General features: G+C 42.3%; 1 protein-coding gene across 3 annotated transcripts in view; it reads right to left on the reverse strand.

Moving 5' to 3' along the window:
- The window catches only part of PIEZO2 (piezo type mechanosensitive ion channel component 2), a 460,524-nt gene that overhangs the window by 222,566 nt on the left and 222,992 nt on the right, over positions 1-14,966 (reverse strand). For all 3 annotated transcript variants that reach the window (XM_031658679.1, XM_031658680.1, XM_031658678.1), the window contains exon 4: positions 10,356-10,398. In XM_031658679.1, coding sequence (XP_031514539.1) covers positions 10,356-10,398 — 43 coding nt within the window. The remainder of the gene's footprint in view (positions 1-10,355; positions 10,399-14,966) is intronic.

The raw sequence follows: 14,966 nt of genomic DNA on the forward strand, positions 1-14,966 counted from the left end.
TTGTTTTGTATAAGGAATATTGGATAGAATTGCTGCAAATACTTCCACCATGAGGGGCCCTTCTTTGAGCCTCAAGATTTTCTCTCTGGGCTTTCTAATGGTTGATACCAGGATTCTGGCCTGTGCATGAGCTGTAACAGGGTGTGAAGCAGGGAAGGTCAAAGGCTTCTATTCACACACACACACACACACACACTTAGTGCAGGTGGCACTAAGAGTAAGGGACAGTAGAGTTATCTCTGAAAACTGACACTGTGATCTAAAGCAAGAAAGCAGGTTGGATGGTGGTGTTCAGAGTTCAAATCTGCTGTTTACTTCTTCTGAGTCAGGTGGTCACACTGTGAAGTACTCTGAGCCTTGGTTTCTATGTCCATAAACTAGTGCAGTGCCACCAGCCACTTCAGAGCATTGTGGAGTTTAATAAAAATGATGAATACATAATATGCCCTAGGGTGCTCAGTAGAATATGATTACTATTATTATTGATAACATTCTTATCAAATGGGGGCAAAATGAATTCATTAGTAATACGACTCCATCTGAATCTATCAAAGTCAGATCTGGATTTTGAATCTATCTTCATAAAAATCACATTTCCAGCTCTTTTGCTTAATTTCTCTGTCTCAGTGTCATCATATGCCAAAAAAAAAAAAAAAAAAAAAAAAAGAGAGAGGCTCTCTCTAGGGTGGGGGTCCCAATCCCTGGGCCTTGGACTGGTACTGGTCCTGGTCCATGGCCTGTTAGGAGATGCGTCACACAGCAAGAGGTGAGTGGCAGGCAAGCTCCACCTCCTGTCAGAGCAGCAGCAGCATCGGATTCTCATAGCAGCGAGAACCCTGTTGTGAACTGCGTGTGCGAGGGATCTAGGTTGCATACTCCTTATGAGAGGCTAATGCCTGATGATCTGAGGTGGACCAGTTTCCCTGAAACCATCCCTACCCCTACCCCTACCCCCATCCGTGGAAAAATTGTCTTCCAGAAAACCAGTCCCTGGTCCCAAAAAGTTTGGGGACTGCTGCTCTAGGGTATCTGAGGCTCTCAAATTGCAGAATGCTGTGACCGAAGTTTAATTCATTGCCCATCTGCTTCCAAGGAACTGATAGAGGGCATGAAGGAACATTTGTAGATTTTGTCATCTGAGAAAGAAATACACTGATAACTGCATCCAAAACAGGGCTTTTCAACTGAGATAAACTGAGAGTGTGTTTCTGAGCTTCTTTGAATTCCCTGACACTGAATGTGAAATTTTCTGTTTATGTGCCCATTGTTTTCATCAGCTTCTCTAGGGATCTATGACACAACACCCCTCCTCCCAAAAATCTATGAGCCATGGACATGGCTTATACACCTAAAGGTATATAATTGGTAATTAAAGTAATAGTATGAAGAATATTAGTGTCATTTTGCACCTTAATAGAATAAATCTGAGCCAAAGATAAAACTCAAATCCCAGTTGTTTAGTTTTGTATCAGTTAAGAAGAGTTTACCACTGAAATAATGGTTCATGTTTTCCAAAGTACAGACCCTGAACGGAGGGCTTGGGTGCAGGTGGTTTATTTGGGAAGTCATCCTGGAAAATCCAAAAGGAAGGGATGGAGAAGAGACAGAAGACAAGAAAGAATGCATTGCTAGTGGGTCTGCCATAGAGAGTTTCTAGGAAGCTTCTGCAGAACCCTATGCAATGTGCCTTGAATTGTCCAAGGAATTGAACAGGGAGCTAGAGCATTTGTCCACTACTTCTGTTGCTCACTGATGGGCAACAGGGCTTTTATCCCCAGCCCTTCCAGGCTGCCCCATGTGTGGAAAGAGCAAGCTTCCAAGAGGCTGGAGAAAACCCTCAGACAGAGAAGACGGACCTGCAGGCACGAGGTGGGGAGGCAGCAGCTGTACGGTGGCACCAATCTACGGGCTGTGCTCTCCAGAATCCTTCCTCTCCCATACGCTGACAGCCAATTATTCACCAAGTTGTAACTTCGAATTCTACTTACCTAAAATACGTTTGGCGTACATCTGCACGTCACACTCACACTGTCCCTGTCTTGGTTGAGACATAGTCACTCTCCTGAACTACCGCAGCAGTTTCTTAGCTGAACTCCTGGTTCATCTTGTCTATATTGCTGCTCGAGTGAGATTTCTAGAAGCACATCTAAGCTTACCTTCTCTGGGGTTTACACCCTTCAATGGCTCCCCAATACTACTGAATAAGATTCAAGGCCAGGCGCGGTGGCTCATGCCTGTAATCGCAGCACTTTGGGAGGCCAAGACGGGCGGATCACGAGGTCAAGAGATCGAGACCATCCTGGCTAACACAGTGAAACCCTGTCTCTACTAAAAACACAAAAATTAGCTGGCCGTAGTGGAGCGTGCCTGTAGTTCCAGCTACTCGGGAGGCTGAGACAGGAGAATGGCTTGACCTGGAAGGAGGCGGAGCTTGCAGTGAGCCAAGATCGCGCCACTGCACTCCAGCCTGGGTGACAGAGCGAGACTCCGTCTCAAAAAAAAAAAAAAAAAAAAAAAAAAAGATTCAAACTTCTTGGCATTGCCTATAAGGCACTTCCTGACATATTTCCACTCCATACCCAGATTTCATGTCTCATCATGTGTAGCTTCACACTTCATCCCTAACGGTTCAGATGGATGAATGCCAATGAAGTCATTCTTCAAAACTCTGCCCAGGTGTCCCCTGAAGTTAAGCTTTCACATACAACCCCCATCCCTGTCCCCCAACTATGCAGCCAGGCCTCGCCTCAACCCCACACATTGACCTACCCCTCCTTCCACTTCTGTAATATAAATATCATTAGAATAGCACCTGGTACATAGCAGCTGCTCCAAAAACATTTTCAAGTGATTCAACTAAACGGTAGCATGTAACTCACAAAATACAAAATATAGGAGATATGTGTAAACAAAATATAATAAAGTGAGTTACATGATACCACTTAGTTATGTACGTTATGTTTGCATATAGAGGAGATACGTATAAACACAAAATATAAATGGTATCATCTCTAGGACCAGGACCTTTTCTTCCCATCATCCCTAGCACCCAGCACTGTTGTCATAATGTGTGCTCAACAAACCCTTACGGACATGTAGTATTAAAGCCAGCATGGTGGATTATGAATGAATGGAAGGTGGAGTCCATAAAACTGAGTTACCTCTTGCTTTTGCCACAACTAGCTGTGCGATCTTGGTAAAATACTTAACTTCTATGACTTTACTTTGCTCATTTGTAAGACGGGAAAGGTCTACTGTGTGGATCGTGTAGTACTCCCCCAGTCACTCCCCTTTCTTAGGATATTCTATATCCCTGTGTGTGATGTGTGGCTTACGAGTGGAACCCTGTGGGAGGAGTGCGCTTCCGTGCCCATAGGCCTTGGGCTTGGCACTTGGAAGTAGGCAGAGGTGGCATACTTCACATCAAGCAAATGCGTCAAGAGCCACTGTCTGGCATGGCCAAGGCATTTCTTCTTCAGCCACAAGAAAGCCATGTACCAAATGAGGGCTCTGTTTTAGCCTGGATCCCAGGATGCAGCAGGCACTGGGGAAGAGCCACAGTCGATCCACAGCCTCTGCAGCTGACATTTAATATGAGCAAGAAATCACGCTCTGGTCTTGTAAGTCACTGAGACGTGCGGTTGTTCGCCTAGCATAACTCAGTAGAATCGGACTCTGGAAGTTGTGGGAATTCATTAAGTCCTAAAGCAAAGTGCGAACACAGAGGCCAGCATAGTATAAGTATCTGATTAATCACAGTTCCATTCCTGTGATGTTTCCTTGAAAACTCCAAATATAGCCTAGGGGTGGGCAGGAAGCACAGGCTTAAAAATGTTCAAATAAGACAGTAAATCAATATTTTGGTCTTAATCTTAAATAACAACTTAAAAAACAAACAAAAAAAACATCGGCCAGGCGCGGTGGCTCACATCTATAATCCTTGCACTTTGGGAGGCCGAGGTGGGCAGATCACGAGGTCAGGATATCGAGACCATCCTGGTTAACGTGGGTAGATCACGAGGTCAGGATATCGAGACCATCCTGGTTAACATGGTGAAACCCCGTCTCTACTAAAAATACAAAAAAATTAGCCGGATGTGGTGGCGGGTGCCTGTAGTCCCAGCTACTAGTGAGGCTGAGGCAGGAGAATGGCGTGAACCCGGGAGGCAGAGCTTGCAGTGAGCTGAGATTGAGCCACTATACTCCAGCCTGGGCGACAGAGCAAGACTATGTCTCAAAAAACAAAAAAAATCATCATTTTTCCCAGTCATTTCCCTGATTGTAAACTACTTTGACAAAATTTTACATTGTAATTTCAAAATAGGTTGCTAAATTTTTCAGGAATATTTATGCACATACAGTCTGAAAGAATTAAAGAATTTAGGAGCCCATCTTTCAGAAGTCTAACATAAGAACAGGGTTAATCATTGAATTAAGACAAAGGTACTGTGTACCTCTCCATGCAAGGTTCTGCAGGCTTATAAACTTACAAAGTTGGCAGGGCATGGAGGCTCATGCCTATAATCCTAGCACTCTGGGAGGCGGAGGTAGGCGGATCACCTGAGGTTGGGAGTTCGAGACCAGCCTGACCAACATGGAGAAACCCTGTCTCTACTAAAAATACAAAATTAGCCAGGCGTGGTGGCGCGTGCCTATAATCCCAGCTACTCAGGAGGCTGAGGCAGGAGAACCACTTGAACCCAGGAAGCGGAGGTTGCAGTGAGCTGAGATCGTGCCATTGCACTCCATCCTGGGCAACAAGAGTGAAACTCTGTCTCAAAAAACAAACAAACAAAAAAACAACCTTACAAGGTGGACCCCATTTCTCTTCCCTTCCCTCTCAGGAGTGAGCTGCCTCCTGAGCCCGTGGCAGTGTGGTGCCTGAGTACTGTAAGATGTAGTGACAAATGGCACTTCCAGAAGCTGCTGCAACGCAATGACAAAAACACAGCGGGTCCTTTCTCTCTTGGCTTTTTCCTAAGCCCACTTTTTTATAAGCGCTCTCCAATTTCCCTATTAAGAAGTCATTAATTTACCCCACAAACATCAGATTAGCTAGTATACATTAGGCAGTGCCCACGACACCAGGGTATTAAGAGAGTCACATGCTCAAGAATGTGAAAAGAATTATGAGAAGAGGTCGTGCTCCTCGGAGTGAGCCATCAGGACAGGTTTTACTGAGCAATAATATCTAAAACTTGGGAGGCGGCTGGAAATTTCTTTATGACATAGATGCTGGGGAAGGGGCTTGCTGACAGGCAGAGCTGTGGAGGGCTGTGGTCACCCCAAAAGACAGAGCTAGATCTTTTGAATTGTGTCTACAATGAAGGAAAAAAAAACTAGGAATATTTGTTGTCTCATTGCAGAAGGCTATTTTCAGGGTGATTTCTATTTTAAAATGTTCTTCGAAGGAGCAAGATATTTCATTCCACCATCCAAGTAGAGCATCAAATAAAATAACATACAATAATGTTAATCATAAGGTAATCTGAAGTAATGTTCTGATTACACAGATTGACTGAGAATATCTTCTTTGCTTTTTAATTAAAAATGGGCAAGAGATCAGTAAAATATTGTTATTTTTAAATAGACAGCAATTTGATCTCCCAGCAAGAAAAACTTTTATTTCTGCTGGCAAGTTAATGTACTCAAGCCTATTTACTTGCTGACATATTTTTTTCCAGACAAAAAGCACAGCCTTGGATAGAGAAAACTGTGTTCAGAACTCACTCAGAGATCACTATGATAGATATTATAAGAACTTCCTTTTCTTTTCTTTTTTTTTTTTGAGACAGAGCTTGCTCTGTCACCCAGGCTGGAGTGCAGTGGCGCGATCTCGGCTCACTGCAACCTCCACCTCCTGTGTTCAAGCAATTCTCCTGCCTCGGCCTCCTGAGTAGTTGGGATTATAGGCACACGCCGTCATGCCCGGCTAATTTTTAGTATTTTAGTGGACATGAGGTTTCACCATGTTGCCCAGGCTGCTCTCCAACTGCTGAGCTCAGGCAATCCTCCCGCCTAGGCCTTCCAAAGTGCTGGGATTACAGGCGTGAGCTACCATGCCCGGCCCAAGAACTTTCTTATATCCCATTTTTGGTTGCCTTCCTGAGTCCGTGGCATGTGGTGCCTGAGTACTGTGAGATGTAGCGACAAATGGCACTCCCAGAAGAAACATTTAAAATCCAGTCTGAAATTGTCCAAGCCCTCTTTCGATGCCTACGTAAACTTTGAAATTTTATAGTTTCAGAATAGGTTGCTACACTTCCCGGAAATATTTGTGTATTATCTGAAAGAATTAAAGAACTTAGAAGCCCATATTTCAGAAAGCCACCATAAGAAAAGGGTTAATCATTGAATTAAGAAAGATGGTCCGAGCATGGTGGTTCACGCCTGTAATCCCTGCAATTTGGGAGACTGAGGTAGGTGGATCACCTGAGGTCAGGAGTTCAAGACTAGCCTGGCCAAAATGGTGAAACCTCGTCTCTACTAAAAATACAAAAATTAGCTGGGCGTGGTGGCGGGTGCATATAATCCCAGCTACTTGAGAGACTGAGGCAGGAGAATTGCTTGAACCCGGGAAGCAGAGGTTGCAGTGAGTTGAGATGGCGCCACTGCACTCCAGTCTGGGCAACAAGAGGGAGACTCTGTCTCAAAAAAAAAAAAAAGAGAAGAAGATGTATTTGTCTCAAGCATCATGTTGAGATGAAAGCACTGTGAGACTGCAGCCTACCAATGACACACCCCATGGAGGTGAGCTGCCCCACAGTCGTCTGTTCTCCTCCAGATTTTGCAGGAGCGAGAAAGAAACATTTGTTGTATTAAGCCACCAAGAATTTGGGCCATTTTAGCTCCAAAGCTTGTTAGTTTTGAAGCCACCCTTACTAATTACACATGATTAGCACAGGCAGGGTGTCCGTGAATTTACAAAGCCAGGACCCCTGGCATCGCCCTATCTTAGACTAATAAATGACTGTGATTTGGAAATACTTATAATCATAAGCTTAGAAAATCTGCACAGAAAGGTGAGCTGATCGAAACCAAAATATGTTAGGCACAGATTCTTTTTTGCTATAATAAAAAAAATTTTGAGTCTGCTTTTGTCATGTAGATATCAATAATGTAGCACCAGGAGTGGGAGGTGACTGAGAATATACACCAACCTATATTACAACATTTTCTTTCTATATTACAACACACTTCTGTAATGAAGTCCTACAATAAACTAAGAGCCCCACAGAGGGAAAATGTGATTGTTTGCAAGGTGAAAATGACATATTATCATGAGTACAGCCACATAAACTGTGACAATGTGTATTTATTATGAGACAATGCATATAATCACACAGCTTCCAGAGAGATGACTGAACAACATCTCAGGGGAGGTCCACCACTATCCCATCTAGTGTTACTGCAAGGAGGGTAGGCAGGGCAGGTCCTCTAGGTCTTCCTTTCAGTTACATAATGTACAACAGAAAGCGTCTTTGCTTTTTTTATTCTTGGAGAAAAAGCTTTGAAGCTTTAGCTGACTCAGTTACTTCTTTTCCTTTAGATGTGATCCCTTTAAAATAATCTGCTGGCAACCAGGTTGACGGATGAACTTCAAAGAAGGACTTAGTGATGAAAGGATCAATAGCTTTTACAATTGCTCTAAAGAACCAGATAGCTGTATTTAAGATATAACTGGAATTTCCTTTTACGAGAAAGAACAGGTTAAACTTGAGAAGAAAAAAGACAAGCGATATATAACAGTACTGCTGACACTTAGTCTTCGCAACTATAAATATACAAGAACCTCAAAGATCACTACCTGTCCTATATTTTAAGGCGCTTGTTGCAATGCACAGGATACTGTCGGCCCTTAAATAAGAAAACACGAGATGACACGGGAAAACACAGGATGACAAGCTAAGACATCTAAAAACCAGAATGATCACCAAAGACCCTCAATGGACCCATACTACAAGTAGTGAAAAGTAATGGCTGAAACTATAGGCTCAAAAATAAACATACGCAAGAATTCCATGTGGTGCGGTGTTAAAAGCTCAGTCTTTGGAACCAGGCAAACCTGGAACTGTGCGGGTGGCTGCGTGGCTGACTGTACGGGTAGCCTATGTAATTTCTTCAGGAGTGTTTACCTGCCAGGCGATGACCAAAGTCTACAGTGGAGGTCAACAAATGACAGCAGCCAAATCCTGCCTGCTGCCTGTTGTTGTAAACAAAATTTTAGTGAAATACTGCTACACCCACTGTCTATGGCTGCTGGGAGGAAAGGATGAGAAACAGGGGATGAGCTTGGCCTATCTAACTGTGCAGGAAACACGAAAACTGTTGGATGGGTCTGTGTCAAAAGCACGAGAAGTCAACATATATATGTTCCCAAAGGCTGAACATGAAATAATTTGAATTTACATGAAATAGGGGATTAGAATAACAAACAATATTGCAAACAGACAAATCCAGAAAGTAAAATATTCTGTAAGACAACTGATCTGGTTTCTTCAGAAGTCAATGATGTCAAGAAAAATGAAGGGACGCTGGAGGGGCTTGGGGGGCACTGATCTAAATGAAGGAGCCTAAGAGATGTGATAATGAGATGGAACGTCTGGGCTTCCATAGCACGCTGGTGCCACCAATACAAATGACATGTTTGAGATGACCAGGAAATGTAGATATCGACTGGGTACTAAATAATGCTAACGACTTATTTGTATTAGGTATGATGATGGCACTAGGATTCTGGAAGAAATGGCCATTGTTTCAGAGATGCATGCTGACCTATGCAGGGATGAAATGACACGGTATCTGAGATCTTCTTTAAAATGTTTCAGCCAAAATAAATAACGTAAGCGTGGCAAAGACTTATTGGAGCTGGGGAGTGGATAGGTGACCTTTTTCTGCTATTATCTCTATTTTTGTGTATGTTTGAGATGTTTCATAATATGAAAGAAGGATCAAGGGAAAGATGCTTTGGAAAAAGATTTCACGTGGAACTGAAGCTGTGCATGACTTTCTATTCTTTAAATTGGCCTGTGGGATCTGACCATCCCAAATCAACTTCCCCCAATACCTTAAGAATTATGAGCACTTACTGAGATAGTAAGCAGTGATGGTGCTGATGTGACTGGAAGTGTAGGTAGCGAAATAAATCATCCTTGAATCAAGTAACAAATGGCAAAGAAAGTGCTACCACAGTGGGTCTGGTGATGTGCTATTCTCGATTGCTACAGGAGAAATAATGCATTTTCGAGTATTTTATTATTTCCTTTATATGCTTTAAGTGCTCTGTCAGCTTGATCAATACAGAGAAAAACACTATCATAAAAAGAACTAGTCAAAATCTACTGTGAGAATAAAATAAAATTAAAATGACTTTTTTCTTTCAACAGCTATATTTCCATTGAAAGTTTGAGATAAGATGCTAAATGCCACTGGTAGAAAGCTGTGCAAAATGCTGCCATTCATTCCAAGGCAGGTGGTTTAGAAACTGCATTGACCAGCTGGGTGCAGTGGCTCACGCCTGTAATCCCAGCACTTTGGGAGGCCAAGGTGGGCGGATCACCTGAGGTCAGAAGTACAAGACCAGTCTGGCTAACATAGTGAAACCCTGTCTCTACTAAAAATACAAAAATTAGCCGGATATGGTGGTGGGCACCTGAGATCCCAGCTACTTGGGAGGCTGAGGCAAGAGAATCACTTGAACCCGGGAGGCAGAGGTTGCAGTGAGCTGAGATCATGCCAGTGCACTCCAATCTGGGTGACAGAGAAAGATCCTGTCTCAAAAAAAATTTAAAAAAAGAAAAAAAGAAAAAGAAAAAGAAAAGAAACTGCATTGACTGATGTGATAATGAGTCTATTTTCATTTCTTTTGGGGAGATGCTGGTGTAGAGATGCTTTTGGCTAAGAAAAACATCATCTTAGTTTTCACTTAAGGCTAAAAAGATCTAACAATTTTAATAACTGGGAAGACATCAATACAAATATAAACTTTTCTGTTCTAAAACTGTAGGAGATTATGACATATGAGGTGATGAAGCTAGGGGAGAGTCAACCATTTCCTGGGATTCTCTAATTCCGTAACTTACCTTGTGTACTGTTTTACAGTTCAAGAGGCGCTTTCCCATCCATTGCGCCATTCCATCTTTATTTCCACTCTGTGTGCAGGCAAGGCTTTATAAAATAATGCTCTACAAAGACACTGAGGCTCGGAGGGGCAAAATGATGACTTGATCAACGTCATACAGTTACCCAAAGGGTGGTGACAGGACTATTGATTTATAATCAATAAATTACTTAGAAGAAATTGGGACAAGAGTAACTAAAATGGAGAAAATGGAGACATGCTAACCCTTGCTTACCTTTCAAAGCCGATCTGCCGGAATGTCTTTTCCCATGCTGAGCCTGTAATGGAAGGTAGAAAGATAATCAGTGCACATCAAGGACTCAGATAGTTTTGTCTGGCTTTTCCACACACGCTAGATATTTGGTTTTACGTTTAGGTAGGATGACCAGTTTTTCTTCAAATGCATCACTCCCCACCTCCAGTCCCAGATGGCCTTTGTAGAGTACAGGAAATTTAGTAAAAAGTCTGCATTTACAGAAGTTGAGTCCACATAGGGATTTAAGTGCATATAACCTGCAATGTGGCTGGCCACAATGGCTAATGTCTGTAACCCCAGCACTTTGGGAGGCCGAGACAGGCAGATCACCTGAGGTCAGGAGTTCGAGACCAGCCTGGCCAACATGACAAAACCCTGTCTCAACTAAAAATACAAAAATTAGCCGGGCATGGTGGTGGGCGCCTGTAATCCCAGCTACTCGGGAGACTGAGGCAGGAGAATCACTTGAACCTGGAGGCAGAGTTTGCAGTGAGTCAAGATTGTGCCATTACACTCCAGCCTGGGCAACAAGAGCAAAACTCCATCTTGAAAACGCAAAACAACAAAATCTGCATGTGACAGAACTTTCTATACCAACCCCTCTGGTAAAGCACTAGGCCACTCCAACAGTTCTCTAAAAATCTAAGCGTGTCCTGCTCAGAAAAATATGGTGGAACTCTCCTGTTAAACATAATTAAACAGCTGTACATTCTAAAATTCAACTTGTAATTGTGTGGAGCAATCTGGAAAGCCAGGGCACACTCTGAAGTTCCAACACATCACCCACCATGCCTTTATCTCACCAGTGTTGAAGCACAGAATTCACATACTCTTTTTTTTTTTTTTTTTTTAAGCTAAACATGTTAAATCAGAAGAATGCAAAAATGCTATTTCAACTGATACAAATAAAAAACAGTATATCTAAATCCGTAAGAGAAGGACAGCTGGGTATAAAAAAGATGTTATACAATTTTTCTATGTAATAATTCTTCCCTATGTCACAGGCATATAATAATTTTCTGAGTACATGATATAAGGAAAAGTGCTCATTTTTAGGAAAAACTGTTTTAATAAAAATTCTACATTTACCAAAATTAAGGATTTGTGCTAATCCATGGCATTTTTTTACATTTTCCTGATGCTTAGTCAATAATAAACATATTTTGATTTCAGTAACTATTGCAGGTAAATACCCACTGAGCCCTAAATTCATAAATTGTGTTGTGCCCTAGCTGCTTGATAATCACAGCAGATAGTTATTGATAATTTCTGCCTTTCTGTTAGAGTTACTTCTGTAAACACGAAATGGTGGCTTCAGCAGTGAGTTCCCAGCTAAAAGGCAGCTGAAAAGCTACCTGTCTTCTTTTCCTAAAGTCAAAATAAACTCGTACGGAGCTTAGGTTTATTTCTTGAGAACTCTGCCTCAAAGGCTTCATCTTCGGATGGCCACTCAGTGTCTCCTAGACATTAGGCTTCCTCAAGAGGAGTAGGAGGCCCCAGGGCCAATTCTGTGGCCTTCTCTAAGGACTGAACTAGTCCCAGGAGATCGTGATCATGGGCTTTTGCCAGGGAACCTGGGTTCATACTAGTTGGTCATGATGGAGTGTTTTAAATAATTTTCATAAATAATAAAGGACTAAATTTCAGATGTGGATTAGATATGCACACACAATATAAAGCAGATTCAGGCTTATATTCTTAGATGAAGTCACTCTCCTCCGGCTGAATTCCAATATGTTTTGCTGAGTAGGAGTGAAAAAAAAACAACACAGACTTTCAGCTAACCAGTCCAGGAATTTCTCTTGGTCCCGGGCCCAGGGGAGTGGGTCCCGTGTGACTGTCTTCGGTCCTGTGAGTCACATGCAAGACAATTAAGAATCCCTTTCTCAGGAATTCTTTTAAAAAATACTGTTTTTTTAATTGACACATAATAATTGCACATATTTACGGAAACAGTGTGATATTTTGATACATGTGTACGATGTGTAATTCTCAGACAATTATTCTGCCCCTGAAATCCTAGCAATTAAGAGACTGGCAGAGAATACATAACCTGTGGAAGCCACAATGTGTTCAAGGCCAATGGCAACTGCCTGCCTAGACTAAGGGTGGGAGATGAGTCTCCTACCAAAGTGAGAACCAGATGGCCAACCAAAGGCCACATGTGGAGGGTCCCCAGAGTGAGGAAAGCATTGGATGGTGAGGAGGTTGAGATGTTGCTTGTCTTGACTTCTCTTGCTTCATGGAAGAAACAAAGCACCTTTTACATTTTTCTGCATTTCCATTGTTTTCTCAGAGATTTTCAGTATTATTCCTACTTTTTATTTTTAGTAGGTTCAATTTTTTTCTTAATAGGTTCAATTTATTATTCAGGTAAATTTAATTTAGATGATTTTGCTATATCACATTGTCAGGCTTTTTTAACAGAGAGTTTTCTTTTCTTTTCTTTTTTTTTTTTTTTTTTTTTTTTTGAGGCGGAGTCTCGGCTCTATCCTTAGGCTGGAGTGCAGTGGCAGATCTCAATGCTGCAAGCTCGCCCTCCCGGGTTCACGCCCATTCTCCTGCCTCAGCCTCCCGAGTAGCTGGGACTACAGGCGCCTGCCACCGCACCCGGCTAGTTTGTTGTATTTTTTAGTAGAGACAGGGTTTCACCGTGTTGGCGAGGATGGTCTCGATCTCCTGACCTCGTGATCTGCCCGTCTCGGCCTCCCAAAGTGCTGGGATTACAGGCTTGTGCCACCGCGCCCGGCCAACAGAGAGTTTTAATTTAAAAATAAGCCCCACCTTCCTATTTCTGAGAAATGTAACCTTATTCAAATAGGCAGGACAAGTCAAAAGGTTTCGGTGCAAGACACTGTACTCCTGAGAATAAACATTAGGCCACTCAACCGGGCACAACAGCAGTGGCAGAATGCTTGCTTTCTATTCACCAGAAATCAACTTAATTAATAATTGTAGTATCTGACATACCACAAGCTGATCATTTTTTTGCTATTGATATTTTCCTAACCATCTTAATATGCTAGGTATGAGACTAGATATATTAAAATATGGTTTCTGCCCTCAAACTCCACATACCCTAGAGGTTTGGATTTTTATGTCTTTTGTGAACACTTAAGTCATGATGAAACAAGAAACACACAATAAATGGAACAGACATGTCCAGATCCTTTGGCACCAAGAATATTTCTGGCAGCCCATTATTCAGTTGCTGGGGAATTCTTTTAAAGCCATTAACCATACTCTATGTGGTAAGGTAATATTATTCACTTTCGCCAAAGCAGTCCAACATGGGGAAAGAAGTAGAGAAAACAAAAGTAGCTGGCAGACTCCCTTGATTCAACACTTTTTAAATGAGATTTATAATATAGAGAAGTTTAAAACATGTTATATTTTTTTCAGGAAAACCGAAACAGCAACAATAATTGAAAGGAAAATAGATAGCATGGAGAATGGATGCCCAGTCATCTCAGTATTCACAGGGAATTAATTCCAGGACCCCTGTGGACCCCAAAATCTGCAAGTGTTCACATCCCTGATATAAAACAGTGTAGGATTTGCATATAACCTTGCATCCCTTCATACTTCAAACCATCTGTAGATTAATTATACCTAGTAATATATATGCTATGTAAATAGTTGTTATATTGGACTGTTTTTTATATTTGTATTGTTTTTATTGTTGCATTTTTTCAAATAATTTTGATCAGAGGTCAGTTGAATTTGAGGGTGCAGAACCTATAGATACGGAGGACCAACTGTAATACCTGGAAGGGACTTTTTCCTTTCAAATCTTAGATGAAGTCATTAGAAATAACAAATTGTTGATTCTTCACTTTCAAAAACTGTCCTTTGTAGATCCAGTGTCCAGTCAACAGAATTGAAATGCAGAGTGGAAGAAGGCAGAGTCCAGAGACAGTAAACAAACCTTGGACTAAACGGCATTTAGCTGCAGAGCAAGTCCCAGTGTTCACCACGTGTGTCCAGGGTGACAAACCAGCCTTTAAGCGCCTTCCAGATAGGATGACTCCTCCTCAATAAGTAAACCAGCCGTTGCTCCTTCATAAATGAACCCAGCTCTGCCTGTCCATTCTCCTCTCGCCGTCCCTCTTCCACCCTATCTATCAACCTCTGTGGCTTCCATTTTCCCTCCTCTCTGACAACGTTACTGCACCACGATTAGCATCAAGATGGAATCTCTGCCAATTTCTCCCCCTTTCTGGTAGGAAGCTCTCTCTCCTCAGCTGCTGGAAAGCCAGGCGCACCCATGACCAAGTTTGCTGCCACATGCAACAGCCTGTGTGTAAGAGGGGAGAATGGGTCATGTGTGCAGAGGGGAGCAGGGATGGAGAGAGGAGGGTGACTCCTCATGGCATCCCCATCTGCCTCCGTGCCCTCCAGCAGGACGCCCTTGCCTTCCCTCACTTCCCAGTTACAGGCAAGAAAAAATAACCTGTGTCACCTATTCTCATTTTAAGTCGGGGCTCTGATACCTGTAGCTCAAAGAGCACTCAATATAAACAATGAAAATAAGAACAATTCCTTGAGCACCCAAATTTTAGGTGGTAAGGAAAGCATGTTTAACAATTT

The sequence above is a fragment of the Papio anubis genome, chromosome 19 (genome assembly GCF_008728515.1).
Source record: "Papio anubis isolate 15944 chromosome 19, Panubis1.0, whole genome shotgun sequence".
In the NCBI taxonomy this organism is placed as follows: Eukaryota; Metazoa; Chordata; class Mammalia; order Primates; family Cercopithecidae; genus Papio; species Papio anubis.